Raw genomic sequence first — 27,776 nt, forward strand, 5'->3', positions numbered from 1 at the left:
AGACATTTTATTGCTGTGCTTGTTGTTTTACACTCATTGGAATGTTTTACCGTGTGTTCGTGGGCCAGTCGGAACACTGAGTTACACACCCCGTATACTATATATCTGTTACCAAACCAAGATTTAAATAGCAAAACAGCGATAACTCAGTAATACAATAATATACATTACACTAGAAAGTCTGTAAGATGAATTCATTCTCTCTAACATAATAGGCTATATTTGATCTATTTACAAAATGCTTATTTATATATTTATATATAATATATAAAACAAAAGTAAAATGCACATTCTTCGGAGTAAAGAATTTTTTTTTCTTCCTCTGCATGTAAATTGTTTGGTGACAAGAAAACAAAAACACCCAACTGTCATTATAACAATGTGTACTGATGGCATACAAAATAACAACACATTTGACAACACTGTTCAGAAGATATACTGTATGATAATATGGTGAAAATGAGTTGCATCAACCATTTAGAACATTTCTCCCACATATCTCGAACGGATAGAAGGGGAACTTACAGGTGTTGGCTACCATAGAAATGATACAAGTGTGCCATGGTAGCACCCCCCCCCCCCCCCCCTGCCCATGTAGTTGGTGAGGTTGGCCAATCAGCAACTGGTGAGATTGGCCAATCAGCAACGCCAGATCTCATTATAATTCTCACCTAAAATGTTGTTTATAAACCTAACCCTAAACTTAACCCTAATTAAGGGATTATAGTCCATTGCTTTATACGTGAGCAGTTATAAAGTTACATTTACGTCTTTTTAAATGAAATTTAAAAAGTTTTAAGCATAACTGCCGCTGGAATGTTCCACCACATGACACCGTTGCCGTGGTAACAAATCGGCGCGATAACTCTAGCGCACAACGCCAATTCTCCTTTCCACCGACGACATTATCAAACATCCTGTCGGCCAGCCATTTGCCGTTTGGGAACGTTGAGACGTTGAGAAGGAACGTCCGTTGAACACATTCGAGTCGATTCTATCCGCTCTAATTCCACTTTGTTTACAGTTCTAAAGGTGTGTCGTAATCACGAGATATTGCGCTACTAGGTTACCTTTTTATAATGTAGTGTAAAAAGAGTCGATCTATACAACGACACTAAATGGACTGAACTACAAAGGTCTTTGAAAGCCACACCGGATGTCAAATACAAGATATTAATGGTGTTCCTTACTGTTGACACAACTTGCAGATAATCCTTTTCTTTACATTCTTAAAACTACTGAATTCACAGAGTTTGTTTACTATTTGTACAGACTCTGAGCCCCACCCAACCCATAGACTGCATCATGGATTGGCACAAACAAAATAAGTGCCGCCCCATCCCACGTCCTCCACGTTGTCTAAAACTACCTCTCACACATGCTATCTATTGTACAATATGGATGTATGAATAGTAAGCTTGGTCCAATAATAGTTTGACACATCTCTCTCTGTTTGACACACACACACACACACACACACACACACACACACACACACACACACACACACACACACACACACACACACACACACACACACACACACACACACACACACACACACACACACACACACACACACACACACACACACACACACACACACACACACACACACACACACACACACACACACACACACACACAGAGAGAGAGAGAGAGCGGGAGACCTTCCCTTCCTGATAGGACCATAGTATGAACCACATGACCTGTGTGCTGTAACAAGACACTGACTGACTGATATGGAACGGTGCCCCAGAACGGTCCCCCTCCGCCCAAAGAGGAATATTATTTGTCCCGCCCCCCCAAAAAACAGAGATCAAATTCAGCAAGGACTTTTACCACGGCACTTCGACGACTATAAAATATATAATTTTTTAAAAGCAAGGTAAACAGATCTAGATGCTAATTTTGCGATCACAATTACAGACTGTCGTGACGATTACAGTATATAGCGAAAGTCAAAAGAGTGAAACATCGACGCCTGTATTTGTTTAAAGGAGTAGTTTACGGATTTTCTTTCCCCCGCATTACATGTCGGCCTCCTTGCCTTTGAAGCAGCATGGAGACCGAACGGGAGAGACCGTCGCGTCTCGTTCGCCGCGTGACAAGCTACTACGGGTGAAATGATCGGAGAGGTGAGTGACAGTCGCTAAGCTCAACGGCCGACTAAAAGGCCCACAGGATTCTTGGAACTATAGGTGAAAGAGGAAGTACTGTCTGGTAGATTATGTCTTGTACTTCACAAAAGAACTGTCCCGATGATATTGATGATGATGATGATGGTGTCGTCGTCGTCGTTGGTTGGTCTCTTCTTCTTGATCCATGTGGACTGGGAATTCACGGGGGGGTTAAGCCTCGTACACCCTGCAGGAGACACAAATGTAAACAATGTGTTACGTTCAATGCAGTGTATTGAAACTTAACACCATATCTTCATGTTTAAAAGAACACGCCAACATTTTGGGAAATTAGCTTACCGTCTTCTCCAGAGAGAGACAAGAAGATAGATACCAGTTTTTTTCTCTGTGCGTTCAGTAGAAAGCCATCTGGCTGCACGTTAGCCTAGCTTAGCACAATGAATGGAAGCGGACATGGCCGGTTAGCCTAGGCATTGTCCAACTAACACCTCTCCTGAAGGCTAACCGGCCATGTCCGCTTCCATTCATTGTGCTAAGCTAGGCTAACGTGCAGCCAGATAGCTTTCTACTGAACGCACAGAGAGGAAACTGGTATATAGACGGTAAGCTAATTTCCCAAAATGTTGGCGTGTTCCTTTAAGGCTCATTGTCACTGTGCACAACTTTGAAACAACATTTTTAAATGTCTGAGCCAAATGGGGCGGCTAGGTGGTGTAGTGGGCAAGGCACTCGCCACCAATGTGGAGACGCTGGGTTCGCGTGTTCGAATCCAGCTCTCCACATTGTTTTCAGTTTAGCTGGTCGTCCGCAGTAATACACATTGGCCGTATTACGGGGAGGGAAACTGAAGGGTGGGGATTGGGCGTTGTGGACCGCGTCTCCTACAGGTCGGTTGGTGCGCCTGCGCAGTAGAATCAGGAAGTGTCGGGGGCAGCGTGAGCCTCCCACGCGTTACTCCTCGCCACTGAGAGATCGAGCTGCGCAGGTGAAAAGATGCGACTGCTGTTACCTCAAGTACCGGAGGGGACTTGTGCTATGTATGACTTAGTCCACATTGCAGCCGGCTTGTGGGAGGCAAGAAACAGCGTTCATGACAGGGGAGGGTTGAATTGGATGATACGAAATTGGGATGGGAGAAAATATAGAAAATGGGAGAAAAAGTGGATCAAAAAAAAAATGTCTGAGCCAAACCAAGCTGTGTGTAGTATATATATATATATATATATATATATATATATATATATATATATATATATATATATATATATATACACACACACACTGTATATAATATTTACATTCACATTTAGTCATTTAGCTGACACTTTTATCCAAAGCGACTTACAAGTTCTGTACAACAAGTCAGCAGGAAGGGTACAACTCTGGCAGCTAATGGTCAGTCACATTGTTCGTCAAACAGTGTTGAACTTGAGTGCTACAGTATTGAGTACATAGTAGTAAAGACATACTAGCATAGTGGGTAGTAATATACTGTAGGAAACATAGATTCCTTAGTAGCAAAGTGCATAATAGTATTTAGTATTTATACTAAATCATCAGTATTTAAATACTATTCGGTTAGTATTTTTCAGTTGAATCTTTTTCAGATATCGAAGAAGTGTATTTTTATTCAATGGCGGATATTTAAGTACAGCTCTCTAGTATGATTACATTTGAACACAATCAAATAAAAAATCTGATAGAATCTGAAGATTTGCATACATGGAAAGTCCCTATTCTGGTGGTTCACCTGTGCAGGAACCATCTTGGAGTTGGACATTTTAACACAGAAATCTATTACAATCTTTTTGTTGTACTTATTTTTTTAAAGATTTGAATGACAAAAATCTATTACAAACATATATTTTTTAAATCTTTATGTTAAATCTATTAAAAATGTTCCAGGAGGTGTCAATATCAGAATCAGAAATGTCTTTATTGCCAAGTAAGCTTGCACATACATTCAACATTGACAGACAATTAAAGTAGGATATAAGTGAACTATATGTACTGTTGGACTGTAACAATTCCATGTACGAATACATAAAAAATGAAATGAAATGAATAAAATAAAATATATAAACTAAATTAGAATAAAAAAATATACAGGATATAGGAATATTTATTCTATGCTCATTTTATGCCTATGTCTATTTTGTGTCTACATCCCTGCTGTGAAGCACTTTGAGTTGCAATTGTTGTATGAAAGGTGCTGTACAAATAACGTTTATTATTATTATTATTATTATTATTATTATTATCTCATTATAATTATTATTATTATTATTATTATTATTATTATTATTATTATTATTATTATTATTATTATTATTATTATTATTATTATTATTATTATTATTATTATCATTATTATTATTATTACCTGTGTTTGTCCTTCCAGATACGGAACCATTTGACGAGGTTCTTGGTGCTCTGAAGCTTGGGATGCAGACAGTACTCCTGCCCTTTAAACCTAGACACGTTCTCCATCGTCACACTGAGGGAGAGAGAGAGAGAGAGAGAGAGAGAGAGAGAGAGGGAAGAAGAGTGGGAGGTGTTAAAAAATGACAACAATGAGACACATATGACTTGCTTTAAAGCAGCCCTATGTAACTTTCACACAAACACAGATAATGAGAGAAAACAGCGAGAGAGAAAAAGTAGTTCTAACACGTAAACCATGTATCTCCTCCTGTTGCAGAGAACGATTGTCCAGAAGGGCTCGTATGGGCAATTCCACTGGGTTTCATGTATCGCCGATGGGAGGGTTTTCAGCCCAACTCTGTGACTTAACCCTCGAGTCAACCTTTAAAAAACCCACTACCCATCTCCCTAGTGACCGAAACTGCGATCTCAGTAAAACATATCTTTTTCATGTATTGTTCCAATTTTCTTTCATGAATATCATTATTATTAACTTCAGTCCTCACCATACATATCGAATATTTATTCATTTTCAGGATTTTAACCATTTCTTAAATTAGGGTTAGGGTTGGGGTTAGGGTTAGGGTTACCCTAGGGTTACCCTAACCCTAACTCTAACCCCATAACCCTAACCTGTCCAGTTCTGCGACTAGGGTGAAAGGTGTGACACTTGTTGTTCACACGCTTAATAGTGAATGTTAAAAAAAAAAAAAAAAAAAAAAACATGGATTATTCTAATGTGAGTCCAAGATGTGATACTGAGCTACCTTTTTGGCATATACATAAAATCTAGCCAACGCTATCCACAAACACACGTTAAAAAAAAAATTACTTTTTGACCAGAACTGCGACAAGGGTGACTCGAGGGTTAAGCTATTGTTCCATGAAAAAGTTACATACTGTTAAGTGCCGATTTGACATCAAACCTTTGAAACGTGATCACGGGCGTCAGGACAGAGGAATTGTTTTGTGCATATAGCCTCAACTGGCGCTGACGGAGCGAGTCTGGCCAGGTTGTACTATAAACAACTTCCACATAACAACCTACAGGATATTATTGCCGTCTCTTCTCTAGAACTGACAACCAAGATCCCTGCGTGGCAAACATGACCATATTCACACAGTGGCCATTTTGCTCTTATGGTCTGGTCTGGGTTCCTTGCCACCCTTTCCTCCGTTGTATGCTGGGGGGGGGGGGCCTACATCAACTCAAGGGACACCAACTAAATGAACAAGCTGGTAAGGAAGGCTAGCTCCATGGTGGGAGTCGAGCTGGTCAGACTAGAGGTGGTGGCAGAGAGGAGGATGAGAAGGAAGTTTGATGCTATATTGGAGAACCCCTCCCACCCCCTCTATGAGGAGCTAGCCAAAATGAGGAGCACGTTCAACGGTTCAGCATACCCCCCCCCCCCCCCCCCGACACTCCACTAACCGCCTCGGCCAGTCCTTCATACCAGCGGCCATCAGGCTCCAGAACTGTCCGTGGGCATGGACTGCTGCCAGCAGCTGGAGAACTAACGGCGGCAGAACTCCAGAACTATTATAGGAACGTCTGACCACTAAGTGTGTCTGACTCTTAACCACCAAGACCTGCACGGACTACAACGTATGACGCATATCATGCCAGTTAGGGTACCTTGTGTGTACTGTTTACCTTTACTCTTACCCATCTGCACCGTTGTTTACAGTTTATTTTTCTCATATTTCTATATTCAGATCAGATTTTATTGCCTATATCTATGTCTTTCTACTATTACCCTGCCCATACCTGTATCTCCCCTCCCCCATGCTGCTATGATGCCCAAATTTCGCCAAGGGGATCAATAAAAGAATATCTTATCATATCTTACTCAGTAGTACTAATTTATATAATTATGCCCAGTTTAATCCCCTGTACATTGTATATTACTATTGCACTTTACTGTTACATTTTCACTGTAATGCCAAACCTCTTTTCGTTGTACTGTGTACTTGTGTTGTATAACGACAATACACTTGAATCTGATCTAATCTTAAGTATGACCTCAACTAAAGGTCAACTAAAGCACAGATTGGCCGGCCGTGTGTTTTAACATTTGAATCTCGTCCACATTGTGAAGCCCTGGTACGTTTCCATGACAACAACAAAATCCCTGGAAGCCATCTTACTGTGTAACAAAAGAGGAGATCGCCATGATACTCTAGGAAAGCCCCACTGCATCCCTCCCAGGACTCTGACTGATTTTCAGGACTTGTGACTCGACTTGGACTTCAAGTTTCAAGTTTCAAGTTTCAAGTTTCTTTAATAGTTGTCATACAGAAGTACAGAATACTTTTATACAAAATGCTTCTTACTGTTACGCTCCAGAGACTGTGCTAGACAAGATAAGTATGAAATAAAATAACATAGTATAGCATGTAAATTAGAAGTAAAAAAATGAGGTCACAGTGTTCAGTTTAGACATATGTACAATGTTCGATGCAGAATAGACGTAACTGAGTTACCATATAATATACAATACTGTGCAGTGTACTAATATACAATACTATATAGTGCAAGGCAGAAATGGGATGAGGTGCAATTTAGGTACAATTTACAGTAGGTGTACGAGTTGTAGTGCAAATCCTTTATCAATAAATATAAAGTGTGTTTGTGTGATCTAAAGTGTGGAGAGCAACTTGAGCAATGATGACTTGGACTTGGACTTGGACTCGAAGCATTGACTGCATTCGGACTCGGAAGGTGCAGATTCGGACTCAGGGTTAGGGTTATTTCATTTTTTTTTAATCCACCTTTTCTTCTTATTTTTCTATTTTTTTCCCATCCCAATTTCGTGTTTCCAATTCTCCCCTTCCCTGTCTTGAACGTTGCTCGACTATGCCCCCCCCACTGGTTGGCTGTAGGGAGGATAGAAGCCTTGCATCACGTGTCCCCTCCGGTACACGAGGAGGCAGCCTGTCACATCTTTTCACCTGCCAGTGCGGACTCTCAATGGCGAGGTGTAACGCATCGGCGGAGGCTCACACTACCCCCGCCACTTCCTGTCTCTGCTGTGCAGGCGTCCCCCAACCGACCTGTAGGAGTCGCTGTCCACAACGTCCAAATTACCACCCATCGACTTCCACCCGCTGGCTCTGCCAATTAATTAAGCCAGTATGACGGCCGGCCCAAGCCGGAGGCAATGCTGACACCCGGATTCGAGACCGGAGTCTCTTGCATTGGTGACGAGCGCAATCTCCGCTGCGCCACCCAGCCGCCCCGGGGGTTATTTCTTTTCTTTAATTTTATTTGGCGTAAGATATTGATGGCTAGTGCATTTGTTTGGCTAGTGTGTCACAAAGTAAATAAACTCCCTTTGAAACGGTGACCGCTGTGTCATTTATGTTTAACGCAGACCTTTTTTTATTTGTACGTCAGCTCTTTGACTGCCAGAGTGGAGCGGACTCAACCACGATGACTTGGACTCGGGACTAGGGTAACGGGGACTCGACTCGGACTCGACTCAAGCTCTTCTTTTCGTGACTCGGACTTGGACTTGGACTCGAACACCGGGGACTCAAGACTCGACTCGGACTTTTTGGAAAGAAGTGACCCAGCAATTAGCAAATCTCTTAACTCTGGATATACCTGTACACCCCTCTGTATTACTGCTGAATGATGTCTTTGAGCATGCAGTACCTCCACAGCTAAAGAGATTGGTTTTATCCGGTATCACAGTGGCTAAAAAGCTGATAGCATCACGATGGTTTCAACCGGAAAAAATGTGCCGGAAGGTCTGGACTCTTACATATCTCGATGTGATCTATCAAGAAATATCTACAGCAAGAATTTTGGGTCTCAATGAATCCAAAATGACATTGTGGTTAGAAGTGGTGGAGAGAATAAAAGCTAGCATATAATGGTAGTGTCTGGTTAGGAACAAGTTATAATGGTTGGATTATCCAATGGGGGGTCCGGGAGGGGGGGGGGGGGGTTCGAGCTGGAGCATATGTGTGTAGGTTTTTAGATAACAGGTATTAGGGGTATATCCTGTATAAGACATTTGACTAAATGGTAATTTCATTGGATATGCACTGTGAATTAATGCTTGTATATCTTATCGTGTGTTGTCATGTTTGTTTATATGTCTGTTTAAAAAATAATAAAAAAAATAATATATAAAAAAAAAAGACTCGACTCGGACTCGAGTCGAGATCACTCGACAACAACACTGGATCCCTCTCCATTCATGTCCCGCGGTGGGAGCTCTTACTCAACGCCCCCCCCCCCCCCCCCCCCCCCCCCCAGGCCCCCAAGGCCTCGGCTCCAGCCACGTGAGCCAGCGCCGCATGAGTCCATGAGCTGCCCGGCCGTGTGGAGAGAGCCGCTGCTGCGTGTGGCACGTGTTCAAGGGCCGAGCGAGAGAGAAATGTGGGAAAAACCAGCCTCTCCGCGGGGCCTCGCCATCCGGCAAAACACCACAGAGGAGGGCCCGAGTGGATGAGAACGGGCCTGACTCCCTGAGAAGATTCTTTCAGCACCAGTTACTAGATTAGATTAAGAGTTACACGCTCGTTCTCCTGCCCATTCAGCTGTCAGTGTGTTTGGTATTCAGGTTCCTACAAGTGGCCACTTTTACACACTTAAGAACTGTGCCCATACTGCGGTGCATAATGTGTGTGTGTGTGTGTGTGTGTGTGTGTGTGTGTGTGTGTGTGTGTGTGTGTGTGTGTGTGTGTGAGAATGAGACAGAGAAGGAGGTGTGCGTGTGCATGCGCGCATGTGTGTGTGTGGTGTGGTGTGGTGCATGTGTGCCTTTGTCGATGTATAATAGAACTCTTTGGTCTTTGTGTGCATGTGTGTGTGTGTGTGTGTGTGTGTGTGTGAGTGTGTGTGTGTGTGTGTGAGTGCATGACCCGCGCACACCGCGTGTGCGAACGCGTGCGCTGGATGTTTACCCCATAGCTGCTCCGCAGGGGGTGAAACCCAACCTGATTAGTGTGTTAACCCTTTCACCGCCGCACTACCAAACGGTTAACCCTTTCACTGCGACAATACACAGAAGGTTAACCCTTTCACTGCCACACGACAGCAGGTTAACCCTTTCACTGCCACGCCACAGAAGGTTAACCCTTTACTATCTATCACACTACAGACGGTAACCTTCTGTAGTGTGGCAGTGAAAGGGTTAATGTGAGCTTTTAGTCTCTGCTTATTATCATTCACCTGGGCAGCTAAATGCTCGGCTAGGGACTAATCTCTTTGGCTAGCTACTTCTCAAGGAGGGGGGGGAGAGAGAGAGAGAGACACACACACACGGAGAGAGAGAGAGAGAGAGAGAGAGAGAGAGAGACACACACACAGAGAGAGGGAGAGAGTCACAGAGAGAGAGACACACAGAAATAGAGAGAGACACACAGAGAGAGAGAGAAGAGGAAACGAGAGGGGGGAAAGAAAGAGAAACTAAAGGAGGAGGAGAGAGAGAGAGAGAAAATAGATGAGCGAGAAGAAGAGAGACAAAGAGCTGGAAAGAAATGGAGAGAAAGAGAGAGGAATACTGAGAGAGTGAGGAGGGGGGGGGGGGGGGTCTGTCAGAGTGGCCCCCCAGAATGTTAAACTGAGCGCTGTGAGCCAATGACAACAACAAAGAGAAGGGGGTTCTCTGGTTTCTCTCTCTCTATCTCTCTCTCCTTCTCTCTCTCTATCTCTTCTCTCTTTCTCTCTCTCCTATCTCTCTCTCCTATATTTTTCCTTCTCTCTCTCTCCTTAACTCACTTTCTCTCTCTATCTCCTTCTCGCTCTTGCCTTCTCTCTCTCTCTCTCTCTCTCTCCTTCTCTCTCTGTCTCTCCTCTGTCCTCTCCCTCTCTCTCTCTCTCTCCTTGTCACTCTTGCCTTCTCTCTCTGTCTCTCTCCTCTTTCTCTCTCTTTTCTCTCACCTATCTGTCTCTCCTTCTCTCTGTCTCTGTCTCTCCTCTCTCTCTCCCCGTCTCTGTCTCTCCCCTCTATCTCTCCCTCTATCTGTCTCTCTCTTTCTCTCTCTCCTTCGTTCTCTGTCTTTCCGGACTCCGCAGAGACTCATTCTTCACTGGGGCTCCATGGCTGGTGGCCACCATCTCATGCTAATAGACTAGACTTAACTGTTGGGAGAAAAAAAAAGAGAGAGAGAGAGAGAGAGAGAGAGAGAGAGAGAGAGAGAGAGAGAGAGAGAGAGAGAGAGAGAGAGAGAGAGAGAGAGAGAGAGAGACTGTCTGTGTGTGTATGCATAACATAATAATATGAATAATAATAGTAAATGGCATTATTATTATGGTTTGGGTTTATTATTTACGATCATAATTGACTTTAAAAACAACCTGCTTCTGCAGAATTCAGTTCTCTGTTGCAGTACTTTGAAATACCAGCAGGAGGCAGCAGAGTTCATTGTTTTTGTCAACAAGGGGGCAAGGTCAAAGGAAGGAGCTGCTACCTTTCAACTCAGAAATGACTCCAGAAAGAGTGGCTGTGTTGGACAATGGGCTCTTTGATGTACAGTAGGCTCAAAGCTGAAATCCACCGTGTGAGGGAAAGCACATACAATTCAAGTCTCTAGCTCTGGGGAGCCTTGTTCTAGCAAATCCCTCGTCATTACAGGGTGGGTTTTTGCTTTTTAAGTGTCGTCTAACAAGCTCATTCAGGTCTCTAATTGAAACCTTCTAGGACCTACGTCGCATTCCAAGAAGGCTCAAATTGACAATACTACAGGCAGCCTGTTTTGCTCGAACGCTGCAATCTTTTTAAATAGGTCAAAGGTCGCAGGAAAGGAACCATCAAAGGATAGGAAATGCTGGAATGTTCCGCGCGTGCCGTGTATTCCCCCTAGGACCACGCGGTCGAGGACAGGGGTCGCAGCCCCGACGACGTTCTCACGGAGGAAGTTTGGATCCCATTTAGATCGTTTAGATCCCGCGTTGAGATAAGATTAAAATCTCTTTTTTTCCAAGAGAAACCTGGTCAACGACAGCAGCCATACATATAGTTTCCTACACGACATTAAAACCCATATCGAGACAGTCGAGCTAAAAGTGCAGAGGAAAAACACAATCATACTGTCAAAGAAAGCATTTTCAATTATTAAGAGACTCCACTGAATTCCAGTGACTTTGTGAGAGTGACTAATGTGAGAGTGACTAATGTGAGAGTGACTTTGTGAGAGTGACTTTGTGAGAGTGACTTTGTGAGAGTGACTAATGTGAGAGTGACTAATGTGAGAGTGACTTTGTGAGAGTGACTTTGTGAGAGTGACTTTGTGAGAGTGACTAATGTGAGAGTGACTTTGTGAGAGTGACTTTGTGAGAGTGACTTTGTGAGAGTGACTTAGTGAGAGTGACTAATGTGAGAGTGACTTTGTGAGAGTGACTTTGTGAGAGTGACTAATGTGAGAGTGACTTTGTGAGAGTGACTAATGTGAGAGTGACTTTGTGAGAGTGACTTTGTGAGAGTGACTTAGTGAGAGTGACTAATGTGAGAGTGACTTTGTGAGAGTGACTTTGTGAGAGTGACTAATGTGAGAGTGACTTTGTGAGAGTGACTTTGTGAGAGTGACTAATGTGAGAGTGACTTTGTGAGAGTGACTTTGTGAGAGTGACTTTGTGAGAGTGACTAATGTAGGTCCTGGAGTTTCAGTTGCCCCTGCGGTTCATTCCACACAGAGGGTGCAGAAAACATCAAGGCCTTCTTGCCCAACCGAGTCTGATTCTTTAGGAAACCACCATACAGGTGTCACTATACTTTACTTTACTTTACTTACTTTACTTTACTTTACTTCACAGTGTATTCTTCAAGGATACATCTGAAACTTTGGACCTAAACACACATTGAGCCGGTGTTAAATGTACTCTTAGAGAGTCAAATATACATTTACATTTAGTCATTTAGCTGATGCTTCCCCCCCCCCCCAAAAGCAACTTACAAGTTCTGTACAACAAGTCAGCAGGAAGGGTACAACTCTGGCAACTAAGTAAGATTGTTTGTCAAACAGTGTTGAACTTGAGTGCTACAGTCTTGAGTGCATCGTAGTATAGACATTATCAGCATAGTGGGTAGTAATATAGATACGGTCGATTCCTTAGTAGCAAAGTGCATGATAGTAAAAGACTATTAGTTTAGAAAACTGTTTTTCTGATATCGATTGTAGAAGTGTGTTTTTAGTCGACGGGGGAACATTGGGAGGGTTTCAGCTGTCCTCCTGACTGTGGTGGGAAGTTTGTTCCACCATCGTGGAGCGATGACCGAGAATAACCTGCTTCTCTTTGATGACCCCCCCCCCCACATGAGCTTGGAAAGGAGTGCTTCAAGTCTGGGGGGGGACGACGACGTGCTTTTGCGGTCGCAGCCCCTGACCTCTGGAACAGCGTCCCCATGTCCATCAAATCTGCCCCCCCTCCATCGAGTCTTTTACATCGAAACTCAAGTCAAGTCAAGTCAAGTCAGTTTTATTTGTATAGCACATTTCCAGGCAGCGGCAGCTGACACCAAAGTGCTTCACAAGCAAGTTGATAAAAACAAATTAGTGTGAGGCAAGGTATAAGATTAAAAGAAAGAAAAAAAAACATAGCAAAGCAATGAAAGCAACAAAAACAAAACAATATGGTGCAAGATATAGGATTAAAAACATAATAAAGCAATGAAAGTAATAAAAACTGGTAGGGCACAGTAAAACAAAGAGGATAGAGGGGCCAGGGGTCTAGTGGTGGTTAAGTAGGGGGGAAGGCCAAGGAGAACAGGTAGGTTTTCAAGAGTGATTTAAAAGCCTGTACGGTCTGGGCAGTCCGTACGCTGAGGGGGAGGCTGTTCCACAGTCTAGGCGCTGCGGTGGAGAAAGCTCTGTCTCCCCTAGTCTTGAGCCTGGTTCTGGGTACCACCAATAGCATCTGGTCAGCTGATCTGAGGGATCGGTGGGGGGTGTGGCGGTGCAGGAGCTCGGACAGATAGGAGGGAACTCAAAGCCCACCTATATACCGCCTGGCCTTCCCTGACTCACTCTGACTCTCGCCTTGCTTGTCGACGTGTTGTTCTGTTTCCTTGACTATCCGTTGGTTGTTTTTATTTTCCGTTTTTTTCTATACTTTTCTTTGTTCTTAGCTATGTGAAGCACTTTGGTTGACGAGATCGTGTCATAGATCGAGGTTTACTTTCTGCGTCTTTGTCTCTCTTTTGCCCATCAATACATACATCACTGTTCATCTCACGCTCATGGGAAGATGTTTTCACATAATAGGTCACAGCTACGCTGCAGCCAAAGATAATGGCTTGGACTGTGTGTTTCTGAGTGGTTTACAGTCACACCACAGTTGTATACGCCTGGCCGACAAACGGGTTCAAACACAAAACCCAGCTGTTGATGATGGATATAATGGAACCTTTGCACACACACACACACACACACACACACACACACACACTGCACGCAAAGGAGAGGGAGGGAGAGAGAGGGAGAGGGGAGGGAGGAGAGGGGAGGGAGGAGAGGGAGGGAGAGAGAGGGAGAGGGAAGAGAGGGGAGGGAGGAGAGGGAGGGAGAGAGAGGGAGAGGGAAGAGAAGGGAGGGAGGGAGAGAAAGGGAAGGAGAAGAGAGGGTAGGGAGGGGGAGGAGAGGGAGAGAGAGAGAGAGAGGGGGAGGAGAGATAGGGGGGAGAAGAGAGAGAGCGACAAAGAGAGATAGAGAGAGGAGGGGGGAGAAGAGAGACAGAGAGAGGGGGGAGAGAGAGAGACAAAGAAAGATAGAGAGGAGGGGGGAGAAGAGAGACAGAGAGCGAGAGACAAAGTGAGATATAGAGAGGAGGGGGGAGAAGAGAGACAGAGAGAGAGCGGGGGGAGAGAGAGAGACAAAGAAAGATAGAGAGGAGGGGGAGAAGAGAGACAGAGAGCGAGAGACAAAGTGAGATATAGAGAGGAGGGGGGAGAAGAGAGACAGAGAGAGAGCGGGGGGAGGAGAGAGAGAGGAGGGGGGAGAGGAGAGAGAGACAAAGGGAGAGAGACAAAGAGAGATAGAGAGAGCTCTTACAATATCATCTTCTCTTGACAGAAGGGGTGTTTAGGTTTGATCTCCAGCTTCTGTACGTCCTTGTATCTGATCTTCGGTCCCTTCCTGGTGCACCTGCACTTGTAGGCTGTTGACAGAACCAGACACACCTGTCAGCAAGACATTATTGACTTTTCTCTATTGACCTATCTAAAAACCCGCCCTCTTCTCTTGATCCTCCAATCGCAACTGTCGCAACCCCCGTTTGTCCGGAGGGAAGCAGAGGATTGGACGTGGAGGGGGCGGAGTTTGAGATAGGTCAATTCAATTGCATTTCATGATTTTGTAATAATGTTATTGTGTTACAATTACAGGCTGACAATTATGAATCTGAATTTAAATAGCAGAAGCTAATGACTAGCTAATGACGATCTCGTAATTTAGGATTGAACTGGATCTTTTACAGATGCAACAGTTAATCAAGAGTGATTATGAGAATGTATAGGTCCATCCCGGCAATGAGGTCTACAGAAGATTCTAGAATTACACACTGACAAATAAAGCGTCATTAAAACGTCAAGCACTTCCAGACATGTTTTATAGACAACCTTTAACAGGTCATTCTAATAACCGTCAGCCCTATGCTACAGTATATACTGCAAAAGTGATCCACCAGTTCATATCTACAACAAGCATTTCAGGTAAATGGTAAATTTATATAGCGCTTTTCAATCAATCAATCAAATAATTTATTTAACCAGATGAGCATCATTGAGATTAAAATACCTTTTTATCCCTTTTATCCAAAGCGCTTTAAAATTTGTTCCTCACATTCACCCATTCACACACCGATGGCGGAGACCACCATGCAAGGTGCCAACCTGCTCATCAGGAGCAATTAGGGGTTAAGTATCTTGCTCAAGGACACTTCGACACGCTGCCCAGGAGGAGAGGGAATCAAACCGGGAACCTCCGCAGATTACCAGACGACTGCTCTACCTCCTGAGCCACTGTCGCCCCGAGGTATTTCAAGGTAATTCAGATGTGTTTTCTTCAACACTTCAAACAACGTGGTGTAGTTGAGGGTATATATGGGCCACTTAGCGCTGGGTGGTTTCCAGGTCATACCTATCAGCTGGAACCTGTAAGAGGCCTCTGTTTGCAAGATAATAAAAAAATAAAATAAAAAAATAAAAACATAGCTTAACTTAAGCACTTAACTGGCGCCCAGAAAAGTTTGGTAAACTGGGAGAAAGAAAGAAAGCTCTGCAGGTTTCAGTTTTCTCATCGACTCCAATGCATTCAGCGTTTTTTTCTCTTCCTGTTTTCGCTCGTGATTCGCAGATCCCAACGTGGGGTATCATTGGAAAGCCACACTCATTGGTTACAACCCTGTCCAATAATTTTCGAGATCGCCAAATGATTGGCGGAGCTAGAGCCCCGGGAGTCGCGGGTCATAATTAAAAAAAAGAGTGCTGTGTACTTTGGCGCACGCCACACATATAGGCATGTAACTCGAGAACCGCTGAACGGGTTTTGTCGCCTGAAGCGGCAATCGACAGGCAACAAACAGGGCTTTAATAAAATGTATATATTGTATTAAAAGATATGCACACCCGAGCCGCTAGAGGTCGGTGCCAGTTAAGAGGTTAACTTAACTTCAAAATTTAAAAAGCACTCGGAGTGATTCTTCCTGTTGTGGATGAAAATTCAGAATGTTTCCTTTCAAAAGAGACCAGACTCATGCATGTGCTATAAGTATAAAGTATAATAAATGGCAGATTACTTTGGGTATGCAATTTTCAGGCACATTTTCTGACAAATTTGCCCGTCAGTTAAGTAGTTAATGTATACTCACCGATCAGCCTAACTGAAAGGCAGAGAATGATGCGGCCTTAATATACTCAACTCCCCCTCTAGAGTACAACAACTCTTTCATCGGGGTGTTTACATAGAGAACACGCACTAGTTGGCCTAGCTGATTTGTGTGGTCACGTACAGTATATCCAACACATACGTCCTCTGGATGTAGTGTGTGTTTCTGATGGTAGGTGTTGACCTAGATACCCCCAAGGCGTCAGTCATTTATCTCGCCTGTCACGCCTGGTGGTTAGATCTGTCAGTCAGCGCTCAGCACATGCAGCAGTAAACACACCCAGGCAGGCAGGCAGAGACAGTAAACACACACAGACAGACACACTAAACACACACAGTAAACACACCCAGGCAGACACAGTAAACACACACAGTAAACACACCAAGGCAGACACACTACACACACCCAGGCACACACACTAAACACACCCAGGCAGAGACACTACACACACCCAGGCACACACACTAAACACACCCAGGCAGACACACTAAACACACCCAGGCAGACACACTAAACACACCCAGGCAGACACACTAAACACACCCAGGCAGACACACTAAACACACCCAGGCAGACACACTAACCACACCCAGGCAGACACACTAAACACACCCAGGCAGAGACACTACACACACCCAGGCAGACACACTAACCACACCAGGCAGACACACTAAACACACCCAGGCAGACACACTACACACACCCAGGCACACACACTAACCACACCCAGGCAGACACACTACACACACCCAGGCAGAGACACTACAAACACCAAGGCAGACACACTACACACACCCAGGAAGACACACTAAACACACCAGGCAGACACACTAAACACACCCAGGCAGACACACTAAACACACCCAGGCAGACACACTACACACACCCAGGCAGAGACACTACACACACCCAGGCAGAGACACTAAACACACCCAGGCAGACACACTAAACACACCCAGGCAGACACACTAAACACACCCAGGCAGAGACACTAAACACACCCAGGCAGACACACTAACCACACCAGGCAGACACACTAACCACACCAGGCAGAGACACTAAACACACCCAGGCAGAGACACTACACACACCCAGGCACACACACTACACACACCCAGGCAGACACACTAACCACACCAGGCAGACACACTAAACACACCCAGGCAGAGACACTAAACACACCCAGGCAGACACACTAAACACACCCAGGCAGACACACTAAACACACCCAGGCACACACACTACACACACCCAGGCACACACACTAAACACACCCAGGCAGACACACTAAACACACCCAGGCAGAGACACTAAACACACCCAGGCAGACACACTAAACACACCCAGGCAGACACACTAAACACACCCAGGCAGACACACTAAACACACCCAGGCAGACACAGTAAACACACCCAGGCAGACACACTAAACACACCCAGGCAGAGACACTAATCACACCCAGGCAGACACACTAAACACACCCAGGCAGACACACTAAACACACCCAGGCAGACACACTAAACACACCCAGGCACACACACTACACACACCCAGGCACACACACTAAACACACCCAGGCAGACACACTAAACACACCCAGGCAGAGACACTAAACACACCCAGGCAGACACACTAAACACACCCAGGCAGACACACTAAACACACCCAGGCAGACACACTAAACACACCCAGGCAGACACACTAAACACACCCAGGCAGACACACTAAACACACCCAGGAAGACACACTAAACACACCAGGCAGACACACTAAACTAGGGATGCACCAATCCGACTTTTCAGTCCCGATACCAATACCTGGGTTTAGGTATCGGCCGATACCGTTCCGATACCGATCCGATTTGACCCATTGTTCAAACTTTAAAAAAAAAATGTTATAAAAAAATGTTATAAAAAAAATCCCAATATATATATTTTTTAAATGTATACTAAAATATATTTTGTTTTTAACACTTTAATCACCATGGGTTAAATTCATAATTTACCATCCCTCGCCAGCTCTATTTGTCTATGGAGAAGTTCCCCTTATTTGCAGGGCTATAACTTTTTTAATTCTATTGCTACATTGCCATTATTATGGCCCATTCAATGTCCTATATGTATTGTTCAGGGTGTAACAACGTTAAACTTTTTCATTCACATATTCATACTAAAATATGGTCTAAAGTATAAGTATGTTTTTATCGTTTTCTGCAGCTTTCTTCAGAACGTGATTTATAGCCCTAAATGCATTATATTGATGATGAAATACAGTTTGGTAGTGATCGGCGCGAGATGAAAAATTTCAACTGGACGTACTTCTAGAATGATCTACGTATGATCTGATGATGACCGGATGGGCGGGGGATCGTTTATAATTCCGTGGGCAGCGTTAGATGATTCATCCAGAGTGGGTCATATGTTCATCATAGCAGTTTATATGGAATAAGTTAGAAAATAACGCTGAATCTTACCGTATGTTCCTCGCGCCGTTGGACGATCAGCGTGGAGTAGACCGTTTTCGATTATGGGATGTTGATCCTGATGAACCATTTCCAGGTTGTATAATACTATATACGTCCAAATAACGTTGTTTATTGAGTTAGGGCGAGCGATTGATCATCCAGTGTGTTGAGATGGAGTCCGGCTACCGATCGCGAGTGCCAAGAGCACATATGGATGGGCACTTCCTGTTTGGCGCGCCCCTCCCTCTGCCGATCGGCCACCAGATGGCGCTCTCGAACCGTTAGACAGTTGAGTGGAGCTCACCAGTACATCTCAGGGCTCCCGAAAGGAAATATGATTTCGATGACAGATTTTTTAAATATTGACATCAAAGACGAGTTACGGCGTCTTCGGCAGAATGAGCATGGCTCCGAATGACGTGAAACTCGTCCGCGGCGATCATAGTGTTAAGAATTGTAAAGGATCACAAGTGTGTTTTTGATTTGTTGTAAACAAAGACAGAAAATAAACACACTAAACACACCCAGGCAGACACACTAAACACACAATGGGCAAACAATGAGACAGACCAGTAAACAAGCTAAGCAGGATGACTGACAGAGTAACTGGTTATTAACGTCACATACTGTATAATGGAATGGATTCTAGTCTAGTTTAAAAGAAAAGAAAAAAAAAGGAGCGGTAATCGTTACGGGAGTAAGGGATTACATGTAATGAGGTTATTGTAATCGGATTACAAAAAAGTAACTATCTATATCTATAATCTATTATCTCGTTGGATTACTCCAAAACTTGGGGGAAAGTTTTAAAGGGGGACAGTTTTAAAGATCTATGCGATCATAGACCCAAATTATAATTTGACACACATCTTGCAATAATGTGTCATCATAGTAGATGATAACGACAACTGGAATCACTTGTAAACATTCTATAGATTTGGGGGGCAAAGTGATTTGAAAGTCATCATAGAGAAAGTCAGTGAGTTAGTGTGGATTAAGCAGATAATCGTAATGAACAACGGGGTACATGAGGAGAGTAACCTTGCCAAGCTGCTGCCCGGCGGTCCTGATCAGACCCGTGTTGAGTATTAGAACCAAGTGGGTGAGGATCTATACTGTTACACTTCACCGCCTCTATACTGTACACTTCACCTCTATACTGTACACTTCACCTCTATACTGTACACTTCACCTCTATACTGTACACTTCACCTCCTCTATACTGTACACTTCACCGCCTCTATACTGTACACTTCACCTCCTCTATACTGTACACTTCACCTCCTCTATACTGTACACTTCACTGCCTCTATACTGTACACTTCACCTCTATACTGTACACTTCACCTCTATACTGTACACTTCACCTCCTCTATACTGTACACTTCACCGCCTCTATACTGTACACTTCACCTCTATACTGTATATCAAAAAGCAGGGTAGCCGGACCAGCACTCACAGGTTCAATGTTTTTTAATGGCAGCCTGAATAAATAGCAGACATAGCCATATCACTGAAGAAGGACATTGTCCGAAACATGTCTGCTATTTATTCAGGCTGCCATTAAAAAACATTGAACCTGTGAGTGCTGGTCCGGCTACCCTGCTTTTTGATATACTGAACTTTATGGGATTACAGCACCCAGTGTGAGAACTTGTGAGCGCGGTCTAACTTGACTATATACCTCTATACTGTACACTTCACCTCTATACTGTACACTTCACCTCCTCTATACTGTACACTAGGGCTGGGCGATATGGCCTAAATATGATATCACGATATTTTCTGACCTTTCGGCGATACACGATACACATCACAATGTTTTTCTTTTTCCCCCCAAACAATTCATTATGAGGCTTACCAAGAATGTATTTGAGTTTGCAAGCTAACATTAAAGACAAAATAAAATACCCATGCATTTCATCATCATTAGGTGGCTTCTTCGTTCCGAAGGTTGCCTATCACTCTCCAACCCATTCTGTCCCCACTTCTTCTCTCCAACTCCGTGACTCCGCCTCTCACTCCACTCCACTTAGCATTTTTATATTATATATTAGATTATTGGATTAGATTATATATTGCATATATTTAGCAATGAGATATTATATGATTTAGATATGAAATATGATTAATTGAAAATGGGGGACCCTGATGTAAAAAAGACGAAAGTCTTTCTCTGGTCTGCATCCCCTTAACAATTGTATGTATTGAGCTGTACCCATTCTGCAATATGTTAATAAAGTTTTAAATCAATCAATCAATAAATAGCATTTTTATGAAACTACTGTATATTTGCATGTCTCTAAATGTTTTGATGAATTGAAAATGGAGGACCCTTATGTAAAAAAGCCGAAAGTCTTTTTCTGGTCTTCATCCTCCAGTCAGTCCACTGTTGTTGTATTGTACACTTCACCTCCTCTATACTGTACACTTCACCCCCTCTATACTGTACACTTCACCTCCTCTATACTGTACACTTCACCTCTATACTGTACACTTCACCTCTATACTGTACACTTCACCTCCTCTATACTGTACACTTCACCTCTATACTGTACACTTCACCTCTATACTGTACACTTCACCTCTATACTGTACACGTTACCTCTATACTGTACACTTCACCTCCTCTATACTGTACACTTCACCTCTATACTGTACACTTCACCTCCTCTATACTGTACACTTCACCTCCTCTATACTGTACACTTCACCTCCTCTATACTGTACACTTCACCTCTATACTGTACACTTCACCTCTATACTGTACACTTCACCCCCTCTATACTGTACACTTCACCCCCTCTATACTGTACACTTCACCGCCTCTATACTGTACACTTCACCTCCTCTATACTGTACACTTCACCTCTATACTGTACACTTCACCTCCTCTATACTGTACACTTCACCTCCTCTATACTGTACACGTCACCTCTATACTGTACACTTCACCGCCTCTATACTGTACACTTCACCTCTATACTGTACACTTCACCTCTATACTGTACACTTCACCTCTATACTGTACACTTCACCTCCTCTATACTGTACACTTCACCCCCTCTATACTGTACACTTCACCTCTATACTGTACACTTCACCTCCTCTATACTGTACACTTCACCTCTATACTGTACACTTCACCTCTATACTGTACACTTCACCTCCTCTATACTGTACACTTCACCTCTATACTGTACACTTCACCTCCTCTATACTGTACACTTCACCTCTATACTGTACACTTCACCTCCTCTATACTGTACACTTCACCTCTATACTGTACACTTCACCTCCTCTATACTGTACACTTCACCTCCTCTATACTGTACACTTCACCTCTATACTGTACACTTCACCTCTATACTGTACACTTCACCTCCTCTATACTGTACACTTCACCTCTATACTGTACACTTCACCTCTATACTGTACACTTCACCTCCTCTATACTGTACACTTCACCTCTATACTGTACACTTCACCTCCTCTATACTGTACACTTCACCTCCTCTATACTGTACACTTCACCTCTATACTGTACACTTCACCTCCTCTATACTGTACACTTCACCTCCTCTATACTGTACACTTCACCTCCTCTATACTGTACACTTCACCTCCTCTATACTGTACACTTCACCTCCTCTATACTGTACACTTCACCTCCTCTATACTGTACACTTCACCTCCTCTATACTGTACACTTCACCTCCTCTATACTGTACACTTCACCTCTATACTGTACACTTCACCTCTATACTGTACACTTCACCTCCTCTATACTGTACACTTCACCTCCTCTATACTGTACACTTCACCTCCTCTATACTGTACACTTCACCTCCTCTATACTGTACACTTCACCTCCTCTATACTGTACACTTCACCTCCTCTATACTGTACACTTCACCTCCTCTATACTGTACACTTCACCTCCTCTATACTGTACACTTCACCTCCTCTATACTGTACACTTCACCTCTATACTGTACACTTCACCCCCTCTATACTGTACACTTCACCACCTCTATACTGTACACTTCACCTCTATACTGTACACTTCACCTCTATACTGTACACTTCACCTCTATACTGTACACTTCACCCCCTCTATACTGTACACTTCACCACCTCTATACTGTACACTTCACCTCTATACTGTACACTTCACCTCTATACTGTACACTTCACCACCTCTATACTGTACACTTCACCTCCTCTATACTGTACACTTCACCTCTATACTGTACACTTCACCTCCTCTATACTGTACACTTCACCTCTATACTGTACACTTCACCACCTCTATACTGTACACTTCACCTCCTCTATACTGTACACTTCACCTCTATACTGTACACTTCACCTCTATACTGTACACTTCACCTCTATACTGTACACTTCACCTCTATACTGTACACTTCACCCCCTCTATACTGTACACTTCACCCCCTCTATACTGTACACTTCACCTCCTCTATACTGTACACGTCACCTCTATATTGTACACTTCACCTCCTCTATACTGTACACTTCACCTCTATACTGTACACTTCACCTCTATACTGTACACTTCACCTCTATACTGTACACTTCACCTCTATACTGTACACTTCACCACCTCTATACTGTACACTTCACCTCCTCTATACTGTACACTTCACCTCTATACTGTACACTTCACCTCTATACTGTACACTTCACCTCTATACTGTACACTTCACCTCCTCTATACTGTACACTTCACCTCCTCTATACTGTACACTTCACCTCCTCTATACTGTACACTTCACCCCCTCTATACTGTACACTTCACCTCTATACTGTACACTTCACCTCTATACTGTACACTTCACCTCTATACTGTACACTTCACCTCCTCTATACTGTACACTTCACCTCCTCTATACTGTACACTTCACCTCCTCTATACTGTACACTTCACCTCTATACTGTACACTTCACCTCTATACTGTACACTTCACCTCCTCTATACTGTACACTTCACCTCCTCTATACTGTTACACTTCACCTCTATACTGTACACTTCACCTCCTCTATACTGTACACTTCACCTCTATACTGTACACTTCACCCCCTCTATACTGTACACTTCACCTCCTCTATACTGTTACACTTCACCTCTATACTGTACACTTCACCTCTATACTGTACACTTCACCTCTATACTGTACACTTCACCTCCTCTATACTGTACACTTCACCTCTATACTGTACACTTCACCTCTATACTGTACACTTCATCCCCTCTATACTGTACACTTCACCCCCTCTATACTGTACACTTCACCTCCTCTATACTGTACACTTCACCTCTATACTGTACACTTCACCTCCTCTATACTGTACACTTCACCTCTATACTGTACACTTCACCTCTATACTGTACACTTCACCTCTATACTGTACACTTCACCTCCTCTATACTGTACACTTCACCTCTATACTGTACACTTCACCTCTATACTGTACACTTCACCTCTATACTGTACACTTCACCTCTATACTGTACACTTCACCTCTATACTGTACACTTCACCTCTATACTGTACACTTCACCTCCTCTATACTGTACACTTCACCTCTATACTGTACACTTCACCTCTATACTGTACACTTCACCTCCTCTATACTGTACACTTCACCTCCTCTATACTGTACACTTCACCTCCTCTATACTGTACACTTCACCTCCTCTATACTGTACACTTCACCTCCTCTATACTGTACACTTCACCTCCTCTATACTGTACACTTCACCTCCTCTATACTGTACACTTCACCTCCTCTATACTGTTACACTTCACCTCTATACTGTACACTTCACCTCCTCTATACTGTACACTTCACCTCCTCTCATCTATATATATCTATATTATGGTCAGCTGTTTATCCAGATTTAATGAAGGAAGATGGAGAGGCAATAGCTATGCATTACACACACACACACACACACACACACACACACACACACACACACACACACACACACACACACACACACACACACACACACACACACACACACACACACACACACACACACACACACACACACACACACACACACACACACACAGATTTGCACTACAATTCATACCTCATTGCACCTTACCCTAAGCTGTACCTGATCCCATTGCTGCATTGTACCTCACTGTTACTCTTTTTTTAAACTCTGTATTGTATATTGTATATATGTATATTGATTGACTGAACACTTTTTGTTTACTTTTTCTATTTTATACTTTTTATCTATTTTATCTAGCACACTCTCATGGGAGCTCATACAGAAAAAAGCATTTCATGGAAAAGTATTCTGTATTTTACTACTGTACTGACTAAAATTAAAGAAACTATTAAAGAAACTTTTTTTTATTTGTTATTTTTTCCACTTTTTCTCCTTATTTTCTATTTTTCTCCCATCCCAATTTCGTATTTCCAATTCTCCCCTCCCCTGTCTTGAATGTTGCTAGACTATGCCTCCCACTGGTCGGCTATATGAGGATAGAAGCCTTGCATCACGTGTCCCCTCCGGTACACGAGGAGGCAGCCTGTCGCATCTTTTCACCACAACAGCGCGGACTCTCAGTGGCGAGGAGTAACGCGTGGGAGGCTCACGCTGCCCCCGACACTTCCTGTTTCCGCCGTACCGCCGTCACCCAACCGACCTGTAGGAGTCGCTGTCCACAACGTCCAATCCCCACCCACCGGCTTTCCCACCCTCTAACACTGCCAATTGTGTTAGTATGACGGCCGGCCAAGCCGGTAGCAACGCCGAGAGCTGGGCTCGATACCAGCGTCTCCTGCGTTAGTGGCGAGCGCCTTGCCCACTGCGCCACTCAGCCGCCACTATTAAAGAAACTTGAACTTGAAACTTGAAACACACAAACATGCGCACACACAAACACATAACACACACACAAACATGCGCACACACAAACACACATAACACACAAAAACACAGACACACACAAACACATATAAACACACAAACACAAACAAACACACACCGTGCACCATTACATCAGGAAGGGGAATTTCATAATTTGTCCTATCAAGGATGATGCTTCCTTCCTGATGGCTCAATTGTTGTACAGAACTTGTAAGTCGCTTTGGATAAAAGTGTCAGCTAAATGACTAAATGTAAATGTAAATGATGCGACCCCCATCCCCCCACACCCTCTTAGATATACACAAGCCTGCACTTCTGTTACCAAACACATATGAGAGAACATCTCTGAGATTAATATTCATCCCACTCACCCAATTCAATTAATGTTTTCTCCCTGTCTGCTTGAGAAGCACTAAAGGGTGTACTATTGTTCTAGGTTTAGGATGTCAACGTGACAAATCAACAGATTACTATCGGTTACAAATCATATCTTAATTTAAGGATTTTGGACAGCAGCCAGGCACGTCAAGTTGGTCCCCATCTCCATTATAGCCCAATTTCAAAATAGTCTTGTGGTGATATTTTGCACTGATGGAATGCAAAGCCAAAGTCTAGTTGATTTTCAACTTGAACACACATACACTCACACACCCAAATAATATGTATATCAGGGTGATGATAGTGGACTGAAAAATCGTGCCATGCACCTCATTATTGGCATACAAGTTTATTATGAGCCAAATGTAATAAATCAATGAATGTTAATAAATAAGTGTATTTACCTTCTGCGTTCAGGAAATATAAGGCGACGACTAACAAAAGTAACGCGACTGTACACCGACGCATCTTGTGTTTTGATTATTAAAAAAAAGAAAACACAAGAGAAATCCTGAAAATCCGCGAGCGGACTGTCCCGAGTTCAACTTCAGGAGATGTTTCTCAAAAAGGCAAATAGCATCCACTTGTGCAAAAAAAATGTCGATGAGAATTTCTTTTTTGGAAAAAATAAAGACAAATCTGTAATTTCTTTCCTCTCGAGCGTCCGCGCGTCCAGAGGCGCAGTCCGGGTCCGCGACACAGCGTTTTGCTCTCGTTTCTTTCTCCCCTTCTTCTCTCTCTCTCTCTTTCTCTCCCTTTCTCTCTCTGTCTCCCCCTCTCTCTTCGCTCTCTCGGCTTTTAAAAAGCAGCTCGCTGCCCCCTCTCATTAACATGCACAGCCAGACAGCGAATCAAACACTTGTAGCCCGCGAGCGAGAGAAGTGGGGGAACATGGAAAGAAGGAGGGAGGGATGGAAAAAAACACGAGAGAGAGAGAGAGGAGAGAGAGAGAGAGAGAGAGAGAGAGAGAGAGAGAGAGAGAGAGAGAGAGAGAGAGAGAGAGAGAGAGAGAGAAGAGAGAGAGAGAGAGAGAGAGAGAGAGAGAGAGAACGTATATGGAAACAGGTTAACAATGTTGTGGTGACCCATGGTCCGAGCAGTTATGGATGGGGATGCGTATTAAACTTGAATGGGATGCAGCCGTAGCCGTCTTTATTTTGGCATATATTTATGTCTCACAGCCATATTTAGAACTCTTGTGTAGTTTATTGGGGGTGGGTGGTAATGGGTTTGTTTTGATTTTAAATCCTATAGGTCTACCGATTTACTAATTTATGCCATTATGGGGGGTGTCCTTTTTATCTTTATTATTATTTTAAATAATAACAATAAACATCTTGTCACAGATAGCCATCCACACATGGTATGGAAATAATAACATTATACAAAATATAATTATATTATATATATTAATAAAGCCTTAAAACCCATTTGTTTTGCTCTGCCTTCCACTAGGGCCTGTTTTTTTTTACTGCTCCAATTTCTTTTTATGACGTTTGATGTTTTTTATTTTATTTTATACATTTTTAAATGTTTTTATGTTTTAAACCTTTTTATTCGTATATGCTTTTATTCTAATGTTTTCATCTTTTAAACCTTTTATTTTATTTACATTTT

General features: G+C 43.2%; 1 protein-coding gene across 1 annotated transcript; it reads right to left on the reverse strand.

Moving 5' to 3' along the window:
• cxcl14 (chemokine (C-X-C motif) ligand 14) lies at nt 1-26,919 on the reverse strand. Its single transcript, XM_084331688.1, has 4 exons — nt 26,564-26,919; nt 14,565-14,670; nt 4,525-4,638; nt 1-2,367 (listed from the first exon to the last, which is right to left on the reverse strand). Exons 1-4 carry the CDS (start codon nt 26,625-26,627, stop codon nt 2,352-2,354), a joined length of 300 nt encoding a protein of 99 aa, XP_084187814.1. The 5' UTR covers nt 26,628-26,919; the 3' UTR covers nt 1-2,351.
• Nucleotides 26,920-27,776: the final 857 nt, after the last annotated feature.

The sequence above is a fragment of the Notolepis coatsorum genome, assembly GCF_963971535.1.
Source record: "Notolepis coatsorum genome assembly, chromosome: 16".
Lineage (NCBI taxonomy): Eukaryota > Metazoa > Chordata > Actinopteri > Aulopiformes > Paralepididae > Notolepis > Notolepis coatsorum.

Coding starts and splice junctions, on each gene's coding strand:
- cxcl14 (XM_084331688.1), bottom strand. CDS start 26,627: ATGCGTCGGTGTACAGTCGCGTTACTTTTGTTAGTCGTCGCCTTATAT. Junction 14,671..26,563: donor ATATTTCCTGAACGCAGAAG/GTAAATACACTT, acceptor TTCTGTCAACAG/CCTACAAGTGCAGGTGCACC. Junction 4,639..14,564: donor TGTCAAGAGAAGATGATATT/GTAAGAGCTCTC, acceptor TCTCTCCCTCAG/TGTGACGATGGAGAACGTGT.